General features: G+C 38.9%; 3 protein-coding genes and 1 long non-coding RNA gene across 9 annotated transcripts; 3 read left to right on the plus strand and 1 right to left on the minus strand.

Annotated features, from left to right (window-relative positions):
* The first annotated feature begins 16 nt into the window (after positions 1-16).
* Positions 17-8,547, plus strand: mboat7 (membrane bound O-acyltransferase domain containing 7). Of its 2 annotated transcripts, none has more exons than XM_071470903.1 (9): positions 17-160; positions 1,205-1,284; positions 2,027-2,156; positions 2,699-2,825; positions 2,964-3,120; positions 3,559-3,754; positions 4,482-4,634; positions 4,810-4,986; positions 6,183-8,547. In XM_071470903.1, the coding sequence occupies exons 2-9, from the start codon at positions 1,209-1,211 to the stop codon at positions 6,592-6,594; spliced, it is 1,428 nt and encodes a 475-aa protein (XP_071327004.1). In that variant the 5' UTR covers positions 17-160; positions 1,205-1,208; the 3' UTR covers positions 6,595-8,547. The 2 variants fall into 2 exon arrangements, with proteins under 2 accessions (XP_071327004.1, XP_071327005.1); XM_071470904.1 differs by having other exon boundaries at positions 33-160; positions 1,202-1,284.
* Positions 8,548-8,723: 176 nt separating this feature from the next.
* tmc4 (transmembrane channel-like 4) lies at positions 8,724-16,134 on the plus strand. Of its 2 annotated transcripts, XM_071470873.1 has the most exons (16): positions 8,724-9,208; positions 9,397-9,583; positions 10,273-10,421; positions 10,606-10,755; positions 11,388-11,473; positions 12,023-12,168; positions 12,366-12,513; positions 12,654-12,812; positions 12,891-13,048; positions 13,223-13,349; positions 13,813-13,910; positions 14,046-14,229; positions 14,328-14,458; positions 14,682-14,837; positions 14,997-15,075; positions 15,226-16,134. In XM_071470873.1, exons 1-16 carry the CDS (start codon positions 9,178-9,180, stop codon positions 15,316-15,318), a joined length of 2,082 nt encoding a protein of 693 aa, XP_071326974.1. In that variant the 5' UTR covers positions 8,724-9,177; the 3' UTR covers positions 15,319-16,134. The 2 variants fall into 2 exon arrangements, with proteins under 2 accessions (XP_071326974.1, XP_071326975.1); XM_071470874.1 differs by lacking the exons at positions 14,997-15,075; positions 15,226-16,134 and having other exon boundaries at positions 14,328-14,504; positions 14,682-14,807.
* LOC139613910 (uncharacterized) lies at positions 12,129-16,644 on the minus strand. Its single transcript, XR_011686841.1, has 2 exons — positions 16,513-16,644; positions 12,129-13,285 (listed from the first exon to the last, which is right to left on the minus strand). It is a non-coding gene; the product is annotated as an uncharacterized lncRNA (long non-coding RNA).
* Positions 16,152-20,913, plus strand: leng1 (leukocyte receptor cluster (LRC) member 1). Of its 4 annotated transcripts, none has more exons than XM_071470915.1 (5): positions 16,152-16,279; positions 16,599-16,794; positions 17,566-17,763; positions 19,184-19,473; positions 19,719-20,913. In XM_071470915.1, exons 2-5 carry the CDS (start codon positions 16,663-16,665, stop codon positions 19,942-19,944), a joined length of 846 nt encoding a protein of 281 aa, XP_071327016.1. In that variant the 5' UTR covers positions 16,152-16,279; positions 16,599-16,662; the 3' UTR covers positions 19,945-20,913. The 4 variants fall into 4 exon arrangements, with proteins under 4 accessions (XP_071327016.1, XP_071327019.1, XP_071327017.1 ...); XM_071470918.1 differs by having other exon boundaries at positions 16,236-16,275; XM_071470916.1 differs by having other exon boundaries at positions 16,245-16,386.
* Positions 20,914-21,773: the final 860 nt, after the last annotated feature.

Below are 21,773 nucleotides of genomic sequence, written 5' to 3' on the forward strand. Positions count from 1 at the left end.
CCACACCCCTGCAGTTGGAATGGTGCCGTCGCTGGGTGACGTCATTTTTCATCAACCAGGAAGTAGATGCACTTCAGCGGTGTGGGTGTGCTGGTTTGCTGGTTTGCTCGCTGTGCCGGAGACAGTAGTCTTAAAACCGTGGTGATTTTGCGCGTCAAATGTGAGTAAACGAAAACTTACCAGCTTACTCTCGCTGATGTATCGATTGGTCACTACAGTAGCTAATACGCGGTTAGTGTGCACAGCAAACGCTCACAGACTGATGGCAGCCAACAGTGGTTTAACCTCCGTCTTCCAGGTCCATCCTGCCCGGTCTCATCTGTCATCTTTTAAAAAGCAACAGCGTAGTTCACACGATCCTCTAGCCAGCTGTTATAGGCACATTGTAGGAAACTCCTGAGTGAGTTTAACGATGATCATTTACACTGTCTAACTTCTATAGACCGATATCTACTTTGTAATGTTACTGTGACAAACTCAGTTGCTTCCTGTGGTGTAATACACCACGGTAAACCGTGTTCCTTGATATTGGCATATGTGTTGTCCTTTGCATTTCATTTCTCTATGAACCCTTTTAATGGGACAATGTCCATGTATAATGTCACAGTGCTCTTGTATGCACCTCTCCGGATGTTGCCGGAGGATGTATTGTGAAATACATGGTGAAGAGTTTCTGATTTCAAATTAATTTCAAAGATGTGACTGTATAAGTTGTGGACTAAGTATATTTACTGAACTATTGTACTTAAGAATACATTTGATCTTGTAATTAACTTTATTCCCATTTTATTTTATATTTCATACTCATACTCCTCTACGTTTTTACTCCACTACAGTTATGTGACAGCCAGTGGTGTACAGTCAGGTCTGTACATTTGTGAGATTTATTCTTACAATCCAAGGCCTTAGATTGTAGATGGACCTAAACGCAACCCTCACTCTATATGTAACTTTTGGGGGCAAAAGTATTACCCCCACTTTGCAATATCATGTGACCTAACACTAACAGCATCCTCTACACCTACTATATTCTGTTATGCAGTCTCAATAAAAATAGAAATCATCAGCTTCACCAAGGTAGTATTTGTTGCAGCACAGTGCAATGTACTGTGTTGTACCACCTGTATCATTTATTGCGTCTGTCACATTTGCATTGTTTTGCATATGAACGTGTTTGGCGATGTTGGTGTTCCTGTACCAGCAGAGCAATGTCTCCTGATGAGCTGGTGTACTTGGGAATTCTTGCTGCCTCCATCCCTGCTGGATTCCTCTTCCGTTACCTCAGTGAGTATTTTGGACAGATTAGACAAAGTTACAGACATGTATGAATGTCACATATTATAAGCAAAATGCATTATTTATTTTTCTATTTGTCAGTGCAGCTGGTTATACAACACAGACTCTGTAAGAGGTCACAGTTGTTGCCTTAAGTTTTACATCGTGGGACAGGAGATGATCAAAAACCAGGATTTATTTGTGGTCACATACAGAGGATGGACAAAATACCAAATGTCAAACAATATAGTTTAACATTATGTAACTTAAGAAGGAGCCATACATCTTAAAAAAGTACTCCAATGATTTAGCATTGCACTCCTATAACCTTGTCGGGCTCACAGTAGACTATTTAAAAAACCTGAAATGATAAAAATTGATGCAGCAGAACCAGATATATTTTTTATTCCACATATTTTCATTCAGTCTTTACACAGTTGCCTCTGGAGACTCAAAATGCTTTGCACAACTTTATCTACATGTTCAGTAGCACTCCCCAAGACCTGTATGAAGACTTTGATGTTTAAAAATCAGTGGAGTTCCCCCTTAAAGTTCATTACTTATCACAAACTGATGGCTTTGAAAACCCTGTCATCTGTGTTGATTTTCATTGCTGCTGGAGAGGACATTAATATGTGAAATTTACAGAGGTTCAATAAGACTTTTCCTGCTGTGTCTCGGGTGCTTTTCCCACCACATGCAGATGGCTGCCTGTAGGTGACTTAATTGTATAATTTTTCTTTCAATCCAGGTCCACCTGTGAAGCAGGGGGCAGCTCTTCTTCTGGGCCTCTCCATCACCATAGCCACCTGTCACATCCACACACTCCACTCTCTGGTGACTGTGATTGGAACATGGATTATTATAAAGAGCAACTGGCGGTGAGAGATGAACATCATGTTTTTACTTGTATGAAACTCACTGTATGTACAAGTCAGGACAAGAGATCTGCAACTTAAAGTACTGTTAGTATTGATTAATCTGCCAGGTATTTGTTCGAGTGCATTAATCGATGAATCTATAATGTCTATGAAATCTCAAAAAACTGAGAGAAACATGCCCCTCACAATTTCTCTGAGCCTAAGATGATGTCTGGAAACACTCCAAAAGCCAAACAGATTATATTTATCTGAATGAATGATAAAGAAAAGCAGCAAATCCTCATTTTGGCATTTTAGCTTGAAAGTGACAGAAACAATGAATGGATTATTTATTTATTTTGTAGTAGTCTTTCTGTCTCAAATTTTTTATTGAACTCTGCTTATTGTCCCTAGAGTTTTTAGGAGAGGTTAAGCTTTTAGTGTTTCATGTAAATATATATATATATATATATATTTGTGTGTGTTTGTGTGTGTGAGAATAATTGTTATTTAATTTCAATTTACATGTAAACTCACTCGTAACACGTGTGTTTGTCTACAAGGCATGCCCCAGCACTGAGTCTCAGCTGGACCTTCATCTACCTCCTCTTCTTCCGGCTGGTCACCTGGTTCGGTCTGCCCCCACCGACACCTTTTGCCAATGCTGTCCAGCTACTTCTCACTCTCAAGGTACAGAAACCCAGGATCACACAACAAAATCTGTGCAGCAGAGAAACCAGCAGATAGCTCAGTTGAATTAACACCCACTGCCGTTACAATTTGTGTGTCTTCGTTGACTTGTGGTGTGTCTTTCTGTTTTGAACCCAGATGGTGAGTCTAGCCAACGAGGTGCACAGTTTCCACATGGAGAAGAAAAAGGAAGTGAGCTCTTTTGCCAAGTCTCCTGTCATCGGTGGTCTGTCTGAGGAGCCCTCTTTCTACGATATTCTGTCCTATAGCTACTGTTATGTCGGTATCATGACCGGTAAGTCTGTGGAAATGTCCTCTCAGAATCTTCTGTGAATAATGTTGGCAGGAGGAAGTTGTTTTAGTTTAGATGTCAAGTGAACATTTGAAAATTAAACCCAATGTTTGTGTGCGAGCTGTTGTTGTTGATGTTCCTTTGCTTTTGCATGAATTTTAACTGTTGTCTCTCTTTGTCTCTCCGCTACTTGTCCAATATTGTGTGAGTCCATGTTGTTTTCAGTATCATTTCTAAATTACTTGAAGTTTTCAAACCTCTACTCTCTTTTTGTTTTCTTACTCCGTCCCTCTATCCAAAAACACTTTTCCTCTTCTGACCCACATTGCCCTCCACTGTTCCCTTTTGTGTCTTGCATTATCATGATTGTCCATTTTTGTCTATCACTGACTCCTCAACACGACCCTTATTCCTTTATCTCATCCCTCCATCTCTGTAAAGGTCCCTTCTTTCGCTTCCAAACGTTTGTTGACTGGCTGACACAGCCGAGCCCGCTGGCCCTGCCTGGCTGGGTGCCGTGCCTGCAGCGTTTGAAGCTGGTCCCCGTCTACGGTGCTCTGTTCCTGGGATTCAACTCTCTCTTTCCTCTGGCTTACGTTCGCACAGATGAATTCCTGGATGAAAACTTTTTCTTCAGGTATTGTGAATGTGCATTACAGCCCTGATCATGTCTCTTAATAATGGTAACAATGTCAGTTATAGGAATTGTAGATTAATTACATTACCATTGTATAATTTCATTAATATTTAATATTAATTATTTATCTTATTATTTAAGATAAATAAAAACATGAGCATAAAATGGAATTGTGAGAAACTGCATCCAAAAATAAACTAGCTAATATAGAATAAGGTATAATAATAATAATAATAATAATAATAATAATAATAATAATAATAATAATAAGCGAAAAAATGTACATTTTGAAAGATATTTTTACACTGAAACTAAGAATAAGATGTCATATGAGTTAAATTATTTCTTAAAGGTGTTTAATAGTATTTCAGCACATTTTCTGTATTGCCAATTAACTTAAACCATACTGATATGATATATAACATGTTTCTACTTGGTCCTTGTCAGGAGTCTGGCTGCAACTTGTCAAAAATAAATTAGACAAATCAATGAAAACAAAGCATATATTACCATATATTGTCAGTGAGTCAAATGCAACTGTGCTGTAGCAAAGTAAAAAAAAGATATTCCTGTCAAGTCAAAAATTCCTCCTGTAGCTTGACGTAGAGAACAAACTGTAGAGGATGCAGTTGTAATTGAAGGTTGAATGTCTTAGTAATATCCCTGCAGTTGTTTGGTAATATTAAGCTGAATAATGTCCTTTTCCTTTCTTTCTCTCTGTCTGCAGGTTGTTCTACATGGTGGCGGTATTCTTTGTGTTTAGGATGCGTTTCTATGCAGCGTGGTGTGGAGCTGAGGCTGGGTGTATCAGTGCTGGTCTGGGCTGCTATCCAGAAAAGGCTCTGTCCAAACCTGGAGGAGGACCTACCGTCAAATACAGGTACTCAGTATATTGAAAGGATGAATCACTATTTTTGCCTGTGTAACTAAAATGTTGCAAGATTTAATTCTGTTGTTCACCAACATCTCTGTCTGTATGGCGCTCATGTTTTTGTTGTTAAAAGTTAGTATTTATGCCGTTTTTTTTTTTTTTATTTCTTTTCCCCACGGCACAGTCCTGATCCCACAGCTGAAGAGAAATATGACTTCAAAACCATCCAGAACATTGACTGCTACAACACTGACTTCTGTGTGAAGGTCCGGCACGGCATGCGTTACTGGAATATGACCGTGCAGTGGTGGCTGCATCACTACATCTACCCCAACGCCCCCTTCAAAGCCTACGCCCTTAGGTAAGAAGCAATGTGTGCAGTAGGTTGTGCTCATTTAACAGGCCTGAATGTCTGCACTCCTCTATAAATCCCTGCGTGGTGTTCCTTCATATTTCACCTGTGAGATAACAGCAAGCATCTCCAGCTTAAAGAAAATGTTTGCAAGTAAAGCTGATAGTGAAGTTTCCTCTTGGGACTGGTAACAGTATTTTATTTCATATTGCACCAAAAAGTAAAAAACAACTTCTTACCTCTTTAGATGACTCTGTTATGGGTTAATAAATTAAAATATTAACAAATATGGCTTGTGATATTCTACATGTTAATTATTGTCAACAAATCCCATGAAAAGACCGAAACCAACAATGTTTGCGTTCATCTCAGTAGTTTCTGACTTTCCCACTGTGAGTGCCTCTGATTTTTGAAGATGTAAATTTTCTGAACAGGTTGTGATTACATAGTTTAATTATATTAGACAGATAGATAGATAAAATATATTTTTTTCAGTGAAGCAGAGTCCCTCAGTGATGTGTTTTAATAATTTTTGGCACACAGAAACAAGCTATATCAGACAGACAGTGCTTACTTAGTAGGATCAGTTTTGGTCTTTTCATGAGCTTTGTTGAGAGTGAGTAAAATACAGAATATCCCTAGAGTATCTAATAAAATTAAATATTATGAGATACGATTTTTGCACTGGTTATTTCCTGAAAATCAGAGCTCACATAGTGATTTGCACATAAACCACCTTGAGCCCCAGCATCTTCATTTTTTACCTGAAGTAAGGATACATCCTATTATGTTTTTTTTTTAATGGTGTTTTGAAATGAAAACAATCTCCGTCCAGATGACCGTTTTATCTCTGTGCATACTAACGCACCTAAAAACACATACATACAGTACATGGCTATTTATGTACACTGGGTATGATGGGCAAAATGTAGAATTTAACTGCACAGCTGCTACAAAAGACAACAGGGTCAGTAATCCATATTGCTTTTACCACTAGTAGTCAAGGCTGATAAAACCCAATCAGGGAGCGACCACTGGGTCACTAAAACAGGTTTTCAAGCAACGCCTCCAAAACTCCAGAGTAGAGTGGACTCCAGGTGTAAATGTGTGGATGCAGCCTAAATCTAACAACAGAGGATAGAAAACCCTCACAGTGATGTTTCTGTATGACTTTAACATCTTCCCTCTTTGTCTGCAACTCTCAGGGCTGGCTGGACCATGTTCATCAGTGCCTACTGGCATGGACTACATGCTGGCTACTACCTCTCCTTCCTCACCATCCCGCTGTGCATCGCAGCTGAGTCTGCCATGGAGGCTTCTGTCCGAACCAAACTGGGCCCTCGTGGGCAGAACATCTTCGACTGGGTTCACTGGTTCTTGAAGATGAGGGCTTACGACTTCATGTGCATGGGCTTCGTGCTGCTGAAGGCCTCTGACACCATCAACTACTGGATGTCCATCTACTTTATCATGCACGTCATCGCCATCTGCTGTATAATAGTGGGCAGGGTGCTGAAGGGAGGGAAAGGGGAAGGGAGGAGGGGAGACAAAGAGGAGAAAAGAGAGGGAGAGAAGAAAGAAAATGTGAATGAGAAAAGCGGAGAAAAAACAGACTGAATGGAGGTAAAGAAAGAACTGGCTGGATACTTTTTTGGACATGAGTTACTTCAAGACTAAAATTTCCAACATTGTTTGCACCAAAACTCATCTTTCTAGCAACAAACCCCACAATAAGATTTCCCGTGAGAAAGATTCAACTCAATTTGATTAAAGATAAAGTAAATCAGACAAAAGCATGTCATGTGAATCCCACAAAAACATTTTCCCACTGGAGACATTTCATATGTATAGAGATGTACATAAAAGTACTGTGAACACTGGGAGAGGAATGTTTGAGCTCAACGAATGTTACTTTTGTACTGGGAGTGGCAACTTGGGAATCTGCCCGTACTGTATGTGTGATTTTTATTTCAAAATCCCATGCTCGGTTTGGCGTGTTTTGGAACTGAATTACTGATCAAAATGTGGTCATTCTCATGTCAAGGTGCTTTTTAAAAGGCAGGTAGCAGGGCGAGTCAAACAATAACCAGCTTAACACTCAGAGTGATCTTAAAATTAGTTTCCATACCAACAAAACATTCCAACAGGACTCGGTGTTATGGTACAACATGTTTATACTGGAGTGAAGAATGAAAAACATTACCATGGTATCATCATTAAGGCTCAGCTGGCATGGCCTGTGTGATAATACCATTGTGAGTTTTCCAATTTATACATTTTATGAACAAAATAATTTTGCTGCGATTTGGCTTCTCAAATCAGCACCTTGACTACAGCGAACAGTCTCAACAAAATCACGTTTCTGTTTTAATTCGATGCAGAAAAATTGCAATTTAAAATATGCTGTGTTGCGTTAATTAACAGCGGAAAGCCGAAATACAAGCATAGTGAAATTAAACTGGTTTGTAGGAGCAAAACATGGTCCATGTTACATTTGTATTGCTGCCTAATTACATTAGCACCTCTTTAAGTGTTGTAACAATTTAAAACATTTTCAGCATTATAGTGGTTTACTCCCTTGATCCAGTGAATCCAATATGTTTCCTGTTTTTTTTTCCTTTACTGTTGTTCTGCTTGTAACTGTAAACACCGATCATATCAGGAACATATGCACTGTCATCTTTATAGCAGCGTTGTATGTATGTATGTATGTATGTATGTATGTATGTGCCATGTGAAAGATTGCAACAGTTCGTTCACTGCCAAAATGTCTGTACTGCCATCACAGACCATTCAGGGTTGGGACCAAATATTTGATACAAAAACTGGCAAGTTTAACATCAGAACTATAAGCTGACAATGTTAATCATGAATAACAGCACAGTTAGAGCCGGGCGATAAGGTTAAAATCATCATCGCAATGTTAATTCAGTTCATTAGAAGCATTGATATATGTCACAGTATGAAAAATGCATGCAAAATCACATATAAGATAATCAAACTGATGTTCAAAGCAATAAACCGCCTAAATGTTATGTAGTACTTGTAACATTATATGATCATAATGTGCTTGTGCCAAAAACTGATAAATGATGATACAGATTTATCGCCCAGCCCTAACCAGAGTAAACTGTACAGTTGGAAAACAGGTGAATGGATCTTTTCATTCAGTCCTCTGTCAAACTGTGTGATAACTCTGCTGTACTATCTCTGTTTTATATGAGCGTGAATGACAGCAGAATCGAAAGGTCTTTTCTCCCAATGTGTTTAGTTGTCTAAATCTCACTTAGAGTGGAGATGATTTAAATTACAAATTGATTTTGTGTTATGCTGCTACCCTTTGTCCTCTCTGTGCCAATCCTCAACCTTTGCACAAACAGTTCCCTTTATTTTTTACTATTACATCACAGTGATGATTGTGGATTACAGTCCCTCAGCTCATCTCTGGACTATTTATTTTTCCACCTTTTCTCTGTTCTGTTTACTTGTCTTACATACTGCACCAACTGTAACAATCCCTGCTTTGTAACACTGTTACATGTGGCAAACATAATCAACATTTCCTCACCACTTGTCTTTTCTTTCTTAAAGTCTACTTGATATGGTTGTCTGGGAATTATTTGTTCTTTATAGAGTTCATAACTACCTTGTGTGATGCATTAAGACAAAGCTTGCAGAAAAAGGCCTCTGTACATTTTTTTCAGTTGCCAAACTGGGAAATCATTAACTCTCCAGCTCCAGTGAACACAAACACACCTGCGTAGTTACCTCACAACAGTGTGTCAATGCTTTCTTTCAGCTAAAAGCCACATATTTATATGGTGTATTTCATTTGTTTCCATCACTGCTCACAATGGATTCTCTAAAATAATTCCTCAGGTTTCCAATATGCTCAGACATCTCTGAGCGCCTCAGTAACATGTTCTAGCTGAACCTGTTTGCTGCTAGACCTTGCACATTGTAAATGAATGGTAATTATCTCCCTGGAAATAATGAGTTAAAGCATACAAGGAAGTATCTGTGTGGTCAGTTGCATAGGGAGTAAAGTCCGTGAGAGAAGAAAACAGGGAAGGCATTCCTGGATAGACTGCATTTCCTCCGTACGAGCTGGTTCACCATTTGTTTTATTCGGAGTCTGTTGTTGGTGAAGCTTTAGATGTGGTCACAGAGAAACTGCTTGTGTCGAACTGCATCAGAGAAATGGCCAGTGAACCACAGAGACAAGGCTCAAGTAAGTTGTATGAATACAGTGGGAGTGTGTTTTTCTGATTGCTTTATTCATTTAAAACCTTTAGACAACATCCGAATTGACTAAATATCAAAATAATGTTACTGTTAATATGGAATCACATTTTAATCTGAGTGAACCTTCTTGATATGTACTTATGATCATGTTTTTCTGTCCTTCACCACTTGAAGGGAATGGTTACCCTGGCGAACAGCAGTCTCTGAGGTTACGACGGGTTTCATCTCAAGTGTCCAATCAGAATTACCCTCAGTTCAACTGGAGCTCAACTCCCATGGAGGAGGATGAGGAGGGCAACAGTGGACCGCCCCGGGACCTCAGGAGCATCCCTCTGCCCATGGCTCTGAAAAGAGCTGTGAGGTATGAAAACTACTGAAGCTTTGGTGTACTCTCAGTAATTTGTTAGGTGAAGAGCCACTACAGACATGTTGTACAGCATATACTGTGAAAATATCCAGCTTTGAAAAATAATTTAGAGTGGGTAATGAACCTGCAGAGAACTATCATGAATCTGCAGTTCCCCTCGGTTTTATTGAGCTTTATAAAGATTTTTAGCTCATTAATTTGGTTCACTCTCACTGCTCTCTTAGCGACATTTTCAGATAAAAAGCTCTAAAACCCCCTTTACACAACTTGCTCATTACCAAACTGCCGACAGACACAGTTACTGACTGGCAATTCATTCTGTATAAAGAATTGAGTAATGATTTATTTTATGGGTTTGTAATTTCCTAATAATTTGAGAACTATTTCCAAGAAACTTCTTGCAAAGAACAATGTCATTTGGTACAGATTACAGGGAAAATAGGAATGTTCTTGAAAAAAATGATCAATTTAAACCCAAGTAAATCTTCATCTGTTCTTCATTTGCATTTGGAAACATAATTCTCCACATATGTATCCAGAATTTTTTTCCATTTTTGCACGTTCACCCGACCTGTGCAGGTCAGCAGTTAACTAGAATGAAGTGAATTGAAATTTACCAGCTGAACGCTGTCTTTAGTTTCCCTATAATTAGACTCAAATTACAGATGTCTTGTCCATTACAGGCAGGTGCAGCAAATGCAGGTGCCTGTGGTTTCGAGTGCGGAGTCCTGGAAACGCAACAAGGCCAAATCACTGCGCAAACTCAAAAACACTGCCAGAGGATTTCTCTACTTTTTCGCACTATGGAGCAAGACTTTGCAAAAGATTGGAGGTACACATTCAACTTCTTACTTAAGACAGGTATTAAAAGGCTTGATTAGTGAGCCTTTTTTACAGATTATAGATACCGTGTACTCTGTGTGGAGTATAGACAAAGAAAAGTTTCAATTTCTTTTTAATGTGCTTTGAATCCATGTTTGCATTTTGACTAAGTCATGGCCCTTTTGCCCCCACAGGGAACTTCGGAGGTGGTGTCAAGTCTTACTTTCTGTTCCTTCGATTCTTGGTGGTGCTCAATTTTGTTTCCTTCTTGCTGATTGCTGGATTTGTCATCATCCCCAGCATTGTCTTCAGATCTGTGAGCTCCAGCCTTGTTAACAGCACTGGTAATGATTTTCCTCTCTTGATTTTGCTTTAACTTGTGGGTAACACATGGCATTGTGTTTTCACAGTTCTTCATTTCATTCTGACGTTTTACCGCAACTCTTTTTAAGGTGAACAGGAAGTATCCTCAAAGTTTGATGGAACAGTTTCCAGGCAACAGCCTCAGAGGCCAGGGTGTTTCTAGAGACAGTGGCCCCAGATGCGGTGTCCCCCTCAGTGGTGCATGAGCAGAAATTTAATCACAAAATAATATCGAAAGAAAAAGTTTATTATTCACCATGAGTAAAATACACAAAAAGTAATGAGCCTTTTTCATTGCAGACATTTTGATTTGTCAAAGTAGGAAAAGATTATTTTATTGAACAAAACCATTAGATTTTTCAAAACTGTGTGAGGATGCTGGCTTTATCCAGTTGACAGTCTTGGAATTAGGACCCTCTGCCTCTGCTATGAAGCAAGTCAGAGACCTGCACTGAATCACCACTGCAGGTTTTACTCTGCCTTTATTTCTGTTACTCTTCAAACTGTAGGACAACTACCTGGCTTATACATTGAGAGACGTGCAGAGTAGAAATACTCTAATCTCCAAATATATGCAGAGATCATAAAGCTTTCCTCCTGCTGTGTTTTCCAGGTCCAGAGAAATGTATGGATTATGACCCAAATCCTCAAGGCTTGGTGGTGTTCTATAATTATTTCCTTGACTTACTTTCGGGAACGGTGAGAAACTGCAGCATTGCAATAATCTGCAAAGATATGAGACTTGCACAACAACAACATAGCAAAACAGATATTATTTCCTTATTTGACATTATGATTCTTTTACACCTTTGGCCTTTTATTTATGCTTGGACTGTTTGTGACAAAACCATAAATTATATTTTAGAGATACTGAGGTCATGACCACCAAGAAATGGACAACAAATTGTTATTATTACATTTTAAACAAAACAGACTGCGTTACTCCCAGACAATGCAAACCTTGCTGTTTCCAGTCTTTATGTTAAGCTAAGCTACCTCCTGTCTCCAGCTCCATGTTTAATGGACAAGACATTAGAGTGGTGTTGATCTTCACATCGAAGTCTAAGCAAGAAAGTAAACAATAAAATCCAAAATCCCAAACTAGTGCTTTAACAAAGTTGATGAGTGCATTATTATAAGTGCATTAAACATAATCATTTAATTCAAATAACCAAGTGTGGCATCTGTGACCATTTTCTTATCCCGTGTTATCACAAGCTTAGTAACCATCTTGTCCTCTTTGTTTAGGGTTTTATGGAGTATTCCTACCTGTTTTATGGCTACTACAACAACACAATGGTTGAGGACAGGAACTTCTCCTACAACATCCCCTTGGCCTACCTCTTCACTGCTGTTTTCTACTTTGCCTTTTGTCTTATTTGTATCATAGCACGGTCAGTCCCACAGCAAACACTTTGAGGTTCACTATTTACAGTCAATTTCCAGTCTGTGTGTCTATGTGTGTGTTTGTGTGCTTTTAGCCTCACTGAAGGGTCAGGTTAGTGACTGAATTAAATAGAACAAAATTTAAAAGCCTTAACCCAGAGTTCAGTCACCTTGAGCTGCATCCGTATCCTCCTCTCATACACAGCATGGGGACTGCAGCTCGAGTTGCTGTGGCAACAGGAGGCAGCACTGTGGGCAACTACAGCCTGATAGTGTTCACCGGCTGGGACTACGGTTGCCTGGGAGACCGAGCTACCAAACTGAAGCAGAAAAACATCCACTACCGGCTGCAGGTCAGAGGGGATCTGTCCTACTTAATAGGGAGGGCATATAGTAAAAAGGGAAAGATTACCGATGCAGCAGTTTTTCTCTCTACAGTTTTACACAATCATTACTGACCCCTTACCTCACCTCTCTACTTTCTCTCTGTCAGGTGGATCTGGAGGAAGAGAGCATAAAGAAACGGGCAGCTGCTCTGACTTTGGGTCAAAAAATTGTTTTGTACTCCCTACGCATTTTTATGTGTTTTGTTGCATTAGGGCTCATTATAGCAGCCTTCTACGGCATCTTTAAGGCCACCAACTTCAGCCAGGTAAATGATGTTAAAGTAGAGTGGTGATGCTCATGTGGTCTTGTTTAAGTCTTGGGTGACCTTATGGCTTCCAAACAGAGCATGAGCGGGCAGAACGGGATCCTGGGTTTAATTATTGAGTACCTTCCCTCCATTGTCATCACCACTGGAAACTTCCTGGTGCCTATGCTGTGTGACCAGATCGCCTTAATAGAGAGATACTCCCCCAGCACCACCATCATTGTGGCACTATTAAGGTTTGTACTGGTATTTCTGTGACAGAATGATAATGTCACAGCATTTGCATTTAGTTTAATCCTTAACAATAATCTTTAACATAGATGTAACATGAGGAACCTCTAATCTTTGTTTAAACCCCTTAAATAATCCTAGTACCAGAATAGAAGATAGTAATTCCCTTCCTTGTCCAGGGCAGTGTTCCTGCGTCTGGTGAGTCTGGGTGTTATCCTCTTCACCCTGTGGCGTCAGATCACCTGCGAGGGGGACACAAATAGTGGAGATTGTAAATTGTGTCAATATAACCATGGAGTCTACCCGGTAATTATACCACTTGACAATGAAAATTCTTTTTAAAGGTGCTTCTTTTTCATAATCAGGATTGAAGGAGTTGCCAAGCTGTTAGACAAGCATCAGCTTAAGAAAAACAAATGTGAAAGATAACAAGTACATGCTGCAGTTAGGTGGTGACAAAATGTTTGTTTTTTCAAATCGAACTTCCTTGTTATGGCTGTGTTTACATAGGCAAAAATCCCGTTTGCTGTTTGTTTTTGCACGAACACATTGTAGAGTGGGATGAACTGAGGGCTACAGTAGACAACTACAAGAGAAAAGAGGAGAGAGACTAAAAGTGATGGAAAATGATATAGTTTGCCAATTGCCTGCAGGTCACCGTAATAAAAAGAGAATGTGACATAATTCTGCAAGAAACCCATTTTGAATCTGTCTAATTAAATCATAAACAAGAAAGATAAAACATTCTCATTATTGTTTCATGATGTAGTGCTGGGAAACACGTGTAGGACAGGAGATGTACAAGCTGACACTGTTTGATCTCCTCATCAACATCGCTATGCTCGTCCTGGTGGAGTTTCCACGCAGGTACAAATCAATATGTGAACAATTTGCCTACATTTAATAATATGTAAACTGTGCACATTTCTACTAAATCACTCAGGCAGCACTGACAGTAAGTTCTATAGTCATGTGCCTGTACTGTGTTTTCGTGCGTTTCAGGATGGTGGTGGACAACTGGTCCAGTAAGCTGGCTCAGTGGCTGGGTCGGCAGGAGTTTGTGGTTCCTTCCAATGTGCTTGGCCTGGTTTACGGTCAGACTGTGGTTTGGACAGGAGCTCTTTTTTGCCCTCTGCTACCCCTCATCAACACCATCAAGTTTGTCATCCTCTTCTACAGCAAGAAGGTAACGATGAGGCTTCAATACAGCCAACATTTCACACAATGCCACTTGGATTTGTCCCTAACCCTGTTTCATGCCCCCTTTGCCACTGTCCCCCTCAGATCACACTCTTCTATAATTGTCGACCAGCACTGAAGACGTTTCGCTCCACCACCTCCACCTTCTTTTTCCTTGTGGTACTCCTGTTTGGCTGGGGCCTGGCCACAGTTGTGATGATTTACAGTCTGGCTGAGTGAGTGCTGATCGCTGCATTCTGTCCTCGAACAAATGTAACAAAGGTGCTTTTTCATTTACTGAAATAGCACAAAAAATGGTCAAATTTTTTGCTCTGCAAGTCAGAAAGTAAAGTACTGTAATAAGACTGGCAGGATAGCACTGCTAGAAACTTTGGGTAAATATGCTTTCCATAGTATATCACACTGTTGAAGAGAAATTGTTTCCCTCTGTCCTCACAGGATCAGTCCGTCTATGGGTTGTGGACCTTTCCGTTTCTTCCCCAACATGTGGTCGATTGTTCCAACCTCTTTCTACAACCTCTCCAAAACCTCACAGGAGTTTCTCTTCTTCATTGGCTCCCAGGCATTCTCCATCCCTCTGTTTGTATTATCATGGTGAGTATATTTGTACTTCCTGTGGGACCATTACTGTAGTGTATACAGTGCTATATTTAAATCTAAACATAGATTTCAGCCTATATTTTACCTGCACATTATATGGTCTTTCATGGTCCATTTTATGACGTATAATCACAACTCTTTTTTGCCTGACAGTGTGGTGATGTGCTATTTCATAGCCTTGGCTTCTGTCTATGGGAAAAGTGTTGCTCTGCTAAGAGCACAGATAAAACTGGTAAGCTGTTGACATTAACCTTCATGGTGTATTGCAAAGCAAAGACTTACATGTTCTTGAATTTGATTATATGTAAGTTGGCCTATGTTGCTTCCGAATACACACAGGGATTCAGTTTTTCTAATGCAATTGCGGGTCTTTGGCTTACAGGAGGGCTGTGACAAGAAGTTCTTGGTCAAGCAGATTCAGGAGCTGAGTCGACAGCTTCAGATACCAAAAAACAATGCAGAAGTACAAGACTGAACATATGGAACAAGTTTGTTTTTTTCAACCAACTTTATTACCTTATAATCCCCTTTCACTCAAAAATGTGTTGTGGTCAGTGTTACTTCTCTTGCATGTTTGACTTTTACTATGCAGAATTATATATATGTTCAGAGTTTGATGCTTGAAGACTGTGTCCAAATTCTTCTGCTGAAAGTTTCTCTGTTCTAACCTTAAATGTGCTTTTAAGATGTTTACCTGTGAGCATGAACTTTGACATCACTAGTTTTGTGCAAATCCTGGTCCAATAAACAATTTACACAAGTGGCATGTGGAAACACGAAGCCTGCATTGCACATGCACTCAGGAATGTCTTTCAGTGATTAAGGAGACATCTTGTACCTAGTAGGTTAAAGTTTTGGAATAAAAAATAATAAATCTGTATATTTCAGTGAGGGGGGATGCCTATGTGTCATTCAAGAATTTCTAACCAGGTAAATTATTATTTAAAGCAGAGTATTTTTTTTATCTCTTAAAACATGTCTGGACATGAAACATGAAACATGAGGACTATATGTACCCATCATATAATGCTGGCTGGATTATAGGAGACTTTGATTTTTGATTATTGAATTAAAGGTGTTGTGGTTCTTGGCTGAACTTAACAATGATGTGTGTTTTGGAGGAAAATTTGAAAAGATTAAATTTAGTGTTGTATGGTTACATTACGTAAATACTTTGAAAAGCCTTTATAATAAATGCAAATTTCTACCACTTTTTTCTCTCCATGAAAATAGATTTGTATGTTTTTTTGTTCCTTATACATAATAAAACAATATTCCTCTACTGCTGAAACATGCCTCTCTAATAAAATGACAGAAGTTATAGCCCCCTCTAGTGTCAAAACTGAGGTGTTACACCAATTTGTAACGTTTACTTCCTCTTTGAGTCAACTTGTTCCTGGGGCAGCCTCCAGCAACTGCAGCTTTTCTCCCAGTAGGTTAGTAACAGTGTTTGCGACCTGTTTTAATGTTAAATTGTTTCAAATTACGAGTTTGTTGTGAGGAAGCAAGATAAACGTGTGTCTTCACAGCTGCGTCGTTAATGGTAATGTAAGTTGGAAAGTAGAAACATTGGCTAACGTTAGCTTAGCAGGAGCCAACTATTAACAGAAACACTTGAAACTGCGGTGTTTTTTCTGTTTGTCTGTCTTCACATCTAGCCAGTTCTTACCTCTACTCATTCCTTCGTACAGATGTTCCGTTTTTCTGAACAAACTGAATGTTTTTCCTTGTGTTCACCGCTCATTCCCGCTGCAGTCGACGCTAGCCTGCCGAGCTAGCCGACCGCTAATGTGCAGCACCAACAGTCGTCAAGGCGACAATGAACATCCTCCCGAAGAAGAGCTGGCATGTCCGCAACAAAGACAACGTCGCCCGTGTGCGGAGGGATGAGGCGCAGGCAGCGGAGGAGGAGCGCGAAGCGAAGCGGCGTGTCGAGCGGGCCGAGCAAGAGGTGACCCCGGTGTTGACCTGTTGTTTCCCAGGGTGCCAATGATGGTGGAGAGTAGGAGTTTGTGCTGTGAACAGTTTGAGTCCACCCCAACAGTTGCCAAACACACATAACACATGTGCAGAGCTGCAGCGATGATCAATCAATCAATCAATCAATCATAGTTAGTACAACTCAACTGTCTCTGTCGGTGCCACACAGACACCAGCATTTCTTGTTATGATAATAGGCAGATTCAGTGACAAACCCCATGTGAGACCCTTACTGTATGTTTGCAGTCTTTTAATTGATTACTTGATTATTAAGTATTCTGATAATCAGTCACTTGCTTCAGTTATTTTTCAAACAAAATGCTAAATATTCCCTGCTTTCAGCTTCTCAGATAAGAGGATTTACAGTTTTTCATGATAGTAAAGTGAATTTATGAAGCATATATTTAACATTCTTAAGAAAAAAATGTTAATTAATCAAGAAAATAATTGCAGAATAATTGAAAATGTAAGTAATTGTGAGTTGCTTAAACACCATTGTAAGTAAAAAAAAAAAAAAAATTGAAAAAACTTTATAAGTATCTGGTACAAGGGTCAATGATATTAATAAAATTGTCTATGACTGTGTATGTGGAAGTTGGCAGTTATAGCAACATCTATCTAAAACTAGTGCAGTCTAATACAACAGCCCTGTAGTAAATCCTCCTTCATGAATGTTATAATGTTCAGTTTTTTATTGAAACTGTTTAAGAGAAGTGTTAATTTAACTGTATGATCTTCACAGGCACGTACAGAGTATCTAAGAAGGAAATCCCGAGCTACTCTGCAGGCAGCAGGAGAAAGGAGAGATGATGATGAAGATGATGATAATGAACGGAGTGGAGGAAGTGGAGCTCTGCAGCATCTCAATCTTTTTCCTCTGGAGGAGTCCTCAGAGAAGAAGGGGAATGAAGAGTATCTCAAAGAAAAGAAAGATGAAAAGGTGATGATGCTACTACTCCTGTCATTTTTCTCGGATGTTGTTTCCTTTAATAATGTTCATTTTTAATGTAAAAGGGTGAACGCTGGTTACTTTATGCAGCTTCCCATTAAGTTATCTTACTATTTATGAGTGCGTTAGTATGAAAGCTTACCAAGAAGAGTGAGGACATTGTAGGGGCCTTATATATATTTGCAGCATCTTTTAGTTCTCAGCCTTAATTTATGCCCGTTTCATGATGAGAGGGATCTTTAAACAGGATAATAGAGCAGTCATTTTTGTATTAATAAGATGACCTGACAAACAATTTTACAGTTAAATGTATTTTTTCAGAACTTTCAGCCACTTCTTGTGGCCTTCATCTATGGATGATGGTTTCTCAGTTATTATGGAGTTTATAAAAGTATGGATTCAGTGGTTATGATCTCCTCCCTATTTACAACCATCTGTTATTGTTTGACTGAAATTCCATATTCCAGTCAGCAAACAAATAAACTATCCCCATGACAATTCAGAAAACTCCATCTGTTGGTGAGAAAACTGTCTGAAACCAAATGGACCTATTGACAAGATGTTCCTTTTTATTTTATTTTTTATTTTTTGATCAAATTACTATTTCCAAGGTCAACAATGAACCTTCAAGCTCAAATTACATAAGATTGCTCTCAGCAAAGCTTGTTTACTGTTTCACTCACAGATCTTTTAGGAACCAAGATGTGCAGACACATACCTTGGACCAATTGTCTGAATAGTCAAACACAAACTGATGTTTCCAGAAATTTGTGTCATATTCGGTGTTTGTCTGTGGAAAGGATATTACTGCACCATGGAATGTGGCCAGGAAAAAGTGTTGTGATCCAGGTTCAGATCCATGACATATTGAGTAAACAGTGTACCTGTTAACCCAGTTATCCATCTGGACCTTTGAGCCACAGTTGAGAATATTTCTGTACAACCTTTATCATTCAGTCATGTCAAGATGCTGGTATATTGATCACATATTTAAAACCAATGGAAGCGGTCAGTCTCTTGTTGTGGTCAGAAAGCTACACGTATTCCGGATGCAGCCCAGCCATAATACATGTACAAGTAGTGTAAACAGTCTGAGCATGATAATCAGGAAAAACTAATGCAGACAGGGAGTTGGGTAAATACAACAACAACAGACATGAAACTGCTATTTCAGGGCAAAGTGTTAAAGTACAAGGATGTGATCCAGTTTTCTGATTAGTCTCAGGAAATGTCAAAATGTTAGTGATATGAGTCAAAGGAAATTTAAATCATTTTACTGTTTTTTTGCCCTCAACTACATTCAGAAGCTTTAAACAACTATTCAGCACTGCTGTCATCTCATCAAACAATTAATTTAAATAACCACTGGTTTTCCTGTTTTTTTGTTTTGTTTGTTTGTTTGTGTTTTCAGGAAAAGCAGGAGCGTGCCATCGGCTTGCTGGTGTCTCTTGGACCTCAACCAGGGTCGGAGGTCACTCCATGGTACCTGAAAAGCGGTCAAGAAAAAGAAGAAAGGAAAGAAAAAGAAAAGAGAAAGGGAATAAGTGAAGAGGAGAGAGAGAAGAAGGATCGTAGATTGAAGGATAGTTTGGACCCATTGAAAGATATGAAGAAAGCTCTTGGAATAAGAGACAGAAAGGACCACAAGAGCAAGAAAAAGGAAAAAAGAGACAAACCTGAAAAGAGGAGCAGTGGAGAGAGGTAAGATTATCAATATTGCTTGTCTGGGTATTTATTAATCAACAGATTTCTTCTACAAACTGCTCTTAATATTATAGCAATAAACCATAGTAAGAATGTCATCCCAGTAATTCAGAGTATGTAGGTGTTCTTGTAGTCAGCTCTTATTTCCCTGATGAATAAACGAACCATTGGGAATATGACTGTGATGATGTGATGGATAATATCATGGAGCAGCAACAAAATTCGTATTCTATCATTTCCAGCTCCATAGAAAGGTTACGTGCTGAGCGTTTACAGAGGGAGGCTGAAGAAAAGAGGCGAGCCCAGGCCCTGCTCGACCAGAGGAGCGGCAAAGGAAAGGACAAGGAGCCAGGGAGGGAGATGAATGAGAGGGAAAGGCCATACAACAGTGCCTACTTCCCAGAACTTGCCCGAAAGCGACAAAGGCGGGATCGAGACAGCTGGAGAGATGAAATATTAAAATCATGAACTGTCTTTATTTGGTGTTTGGAGACTGTGATCTGTTATGGGTGGTTAGAGAACAAATGCTGTGACCAGCAGTTTGTTTACAAAATAAAAGCCCAAAAGAAAGAAGGTGACATGGAAAGTGGGTTAAGGGCCACTTTATGAACATACTTGTAACCTGGTCACGCAGTTGTCAAAAACCTGAGCCATATTGTAGGTCTCTCATCTTCCATTTTTATTTATTTTCGTGTACCCAGAAGAGGAAAGTCCTGCAGCAGCAAGGTCAGAGGTGAGGTTCGGCTGCAGCTACCTCTGCCCCTGCAGTGTTTTGATCACATCACAGGAGGCATGAGCCCAGGCTGTCAGCGAAGAAAACATGCAGTGAACAACTGTTAGTATGGTTTATATTATTATTATTATTGTTATAGAATGTGAAAAGGTTTGAAGTTGAACCCCAGCACACACTGAATAATAAGTAGTCTCAGTCAAATAATCACAGTGGGAAGAGTAGAGTCTGAACAATTAATTGATTAATCAGTTCACAGAATGACAGAAAATGAATCTGCAAATCTTATAAGTTATTGTTTCAGTCATTTTTCAGGAAAATATTTCAACCTTCATCTGGTTCCAGCTTCCCAAACGTGTGTATTTGCTGCTTGTCTAAGTCATATGTAACAGTAAACTACAGCTTTCTGGATTTGAACTGTTGGTTGAATAAAACAAACAATTTGGAGAACTTACTTTGGGCTCTAGAAAATTATCATGGGAATTTTCACTACTTCTGACATTTTATGGACAAAACAGTTAATTGAGAAAATAATCTGCAGACTTTTCAGTAATTTTTTATTTGCAGCTGTATGTGAAATCATTCAGTAAATATCTGTTGTAAAGGTTGATGGCAAGAAAAAAAATTCTGTTATTGCTAAAAGTTTTTGAGGTCCCTGTATTCCTCATGTGTAGTCTGTATAAATTAATAAATCCAGGGTGACATGAGTTGGACTGTTTCTCCATTTTGTTTGTTATTAAAACATATAGGCCTTCTTTACAGAAGACATTTCGACACGAAATTTACAAAAGCAAAGGTTTGAAGAATAAAATTAATGATGGATGAATTCCATTTAGTTGCTTCAAAATCATGGCCCCAGTTTTTTTCTTGCTGGCCCACTGGACACATGAAATGAATAGAGCCATTGTTCATTTTATTAATAACACCTATGCCTGTCCTACTAGTCAAAATGTTTGCTATGAAAAAGGCCCTCTGAGTCATATACCAGCATCAACAACTCACACAAAAGATTGACATTTACTTTAAGTGTAGTATGTGGTGCTGTTTAATTGTATTTGGTTACACTGAAGTCTTTCTATTGTTCAGTCTGCTTGTGTTAAATCACTGAGCTAATCTAGCATCCAAAATGATAATAAACTTGAATCAGCACTTACCTAAAACAATGTAAACAAAAACTGAACATTGTAACTGTTGTGAAGTAGGATTTATTACAGGACAGTTATATTAGACTGCATTAGTTTCAGCTAGGTTCAAGTAAAAGTCTGCCAACTGAGTGTAAATTATATGACTTGTACACATCAGCTTTATATTTATTTATTGATATATTGCTGGAAGCCCAAAATGTATTTAATATAATGTAGTTATGACAGTTATTAAATATAGTCAGAAATGTTTCTTTGTTTTTTTTTTTTTTTTTTTAATAAAGTGAATAATTCCCTCTCTCTTTGCAGGCGTGGTCAATTAACTTTAGATTTTATTTTTTCCTGGTTATTTAATAGGAGATGCAGAATTACTTCACACCCAAGTCCTCACATGAATATTGAAGTGGTACGTGATAGCCTACTTT

This window comes from Trachinotus anak, unplaced genomic scaffold (assembly GCF_046630095.1).
Source record: "Trachinotus anak isolate AG129_WGS33_773 ecotype Australia unplaced genomic scaffold, CSIRO_AGI_Tana_v1 ptg000032l, whole genome shotgun sequence".
Lineage (NCBI taxonomy): Eukaryota > Metazoa > Chordata > Actinopteri > Carangiformes > Carangidae > Trachinotus > Trachinotus anak.

Excerpts from the sequence above, each read along its gene's own strand:
- tmc4 (XM_071470873.1), top strand. The coding sequence starts at position 9,178 with ATGGCCAGTGAACCACAGAGACAAGGCTCAA. Across the intron at positions 9,584-10,272 it reads GCTCTGAAAAGAGCTGTGAG|GCAGGTGCAGCAAATGCAGG; the intron begins GTATGAAAACTA and ends TGTCCATTACAG. Across the intron at positions 13,350-13,812 it reads ATAACCATGGAGTCTACCCG|TGCTGGGAAACACGTGTAGG; the intron begins GTAATTATACCA and ends TTCATGATGTAG.
- leng1 (XM_071470915.1), top strand. The coding sequence starts at position 16,663 with ATGAACATCCTCCCGAAGAAGAGCTGGCATGTCCGCAACAAAGACAAC. Across the intron at positions 17,764-19,183 it reads AAGAAAAGAAAGATGAAAAG|GAAAAGCAGGAGCGTGCCAT; the intron begins GTGATGATGCTA and ends TTGTGTTTTCAG. Across the intron at positions 19,474-19,718 it reads AAGAGGAGCAGTGGAGAGAG|CTCCATAGAAAGGTTACGTG; the intron begins GTAAGATTATCA and ends TATCATTTCCAG.
- mboat7 (XM_071470903.1), top strand. The coding sequence starts at position 1,209 with ATGTCTCCTGATGAGCTGGTGTACTTGGGAATTCTTGCTGCCTCCATC. Across the intron at positions 3,121-3,558 it reads TTATGTCGGTATCATGACCG|GTCCCTTCTTTCGCTTCCAA; the intron begins GTAAGTCTGTGG and ends ATCTCTGTAAAG. Across the intron at positions 4,987-6,182 it reads TTCAAAGCCTACGCCCTTAG|GGCTGGCTGGACCATGTTCA; the intron begins GTAAGAAGCAAT and ends TGCAACTCTCAG.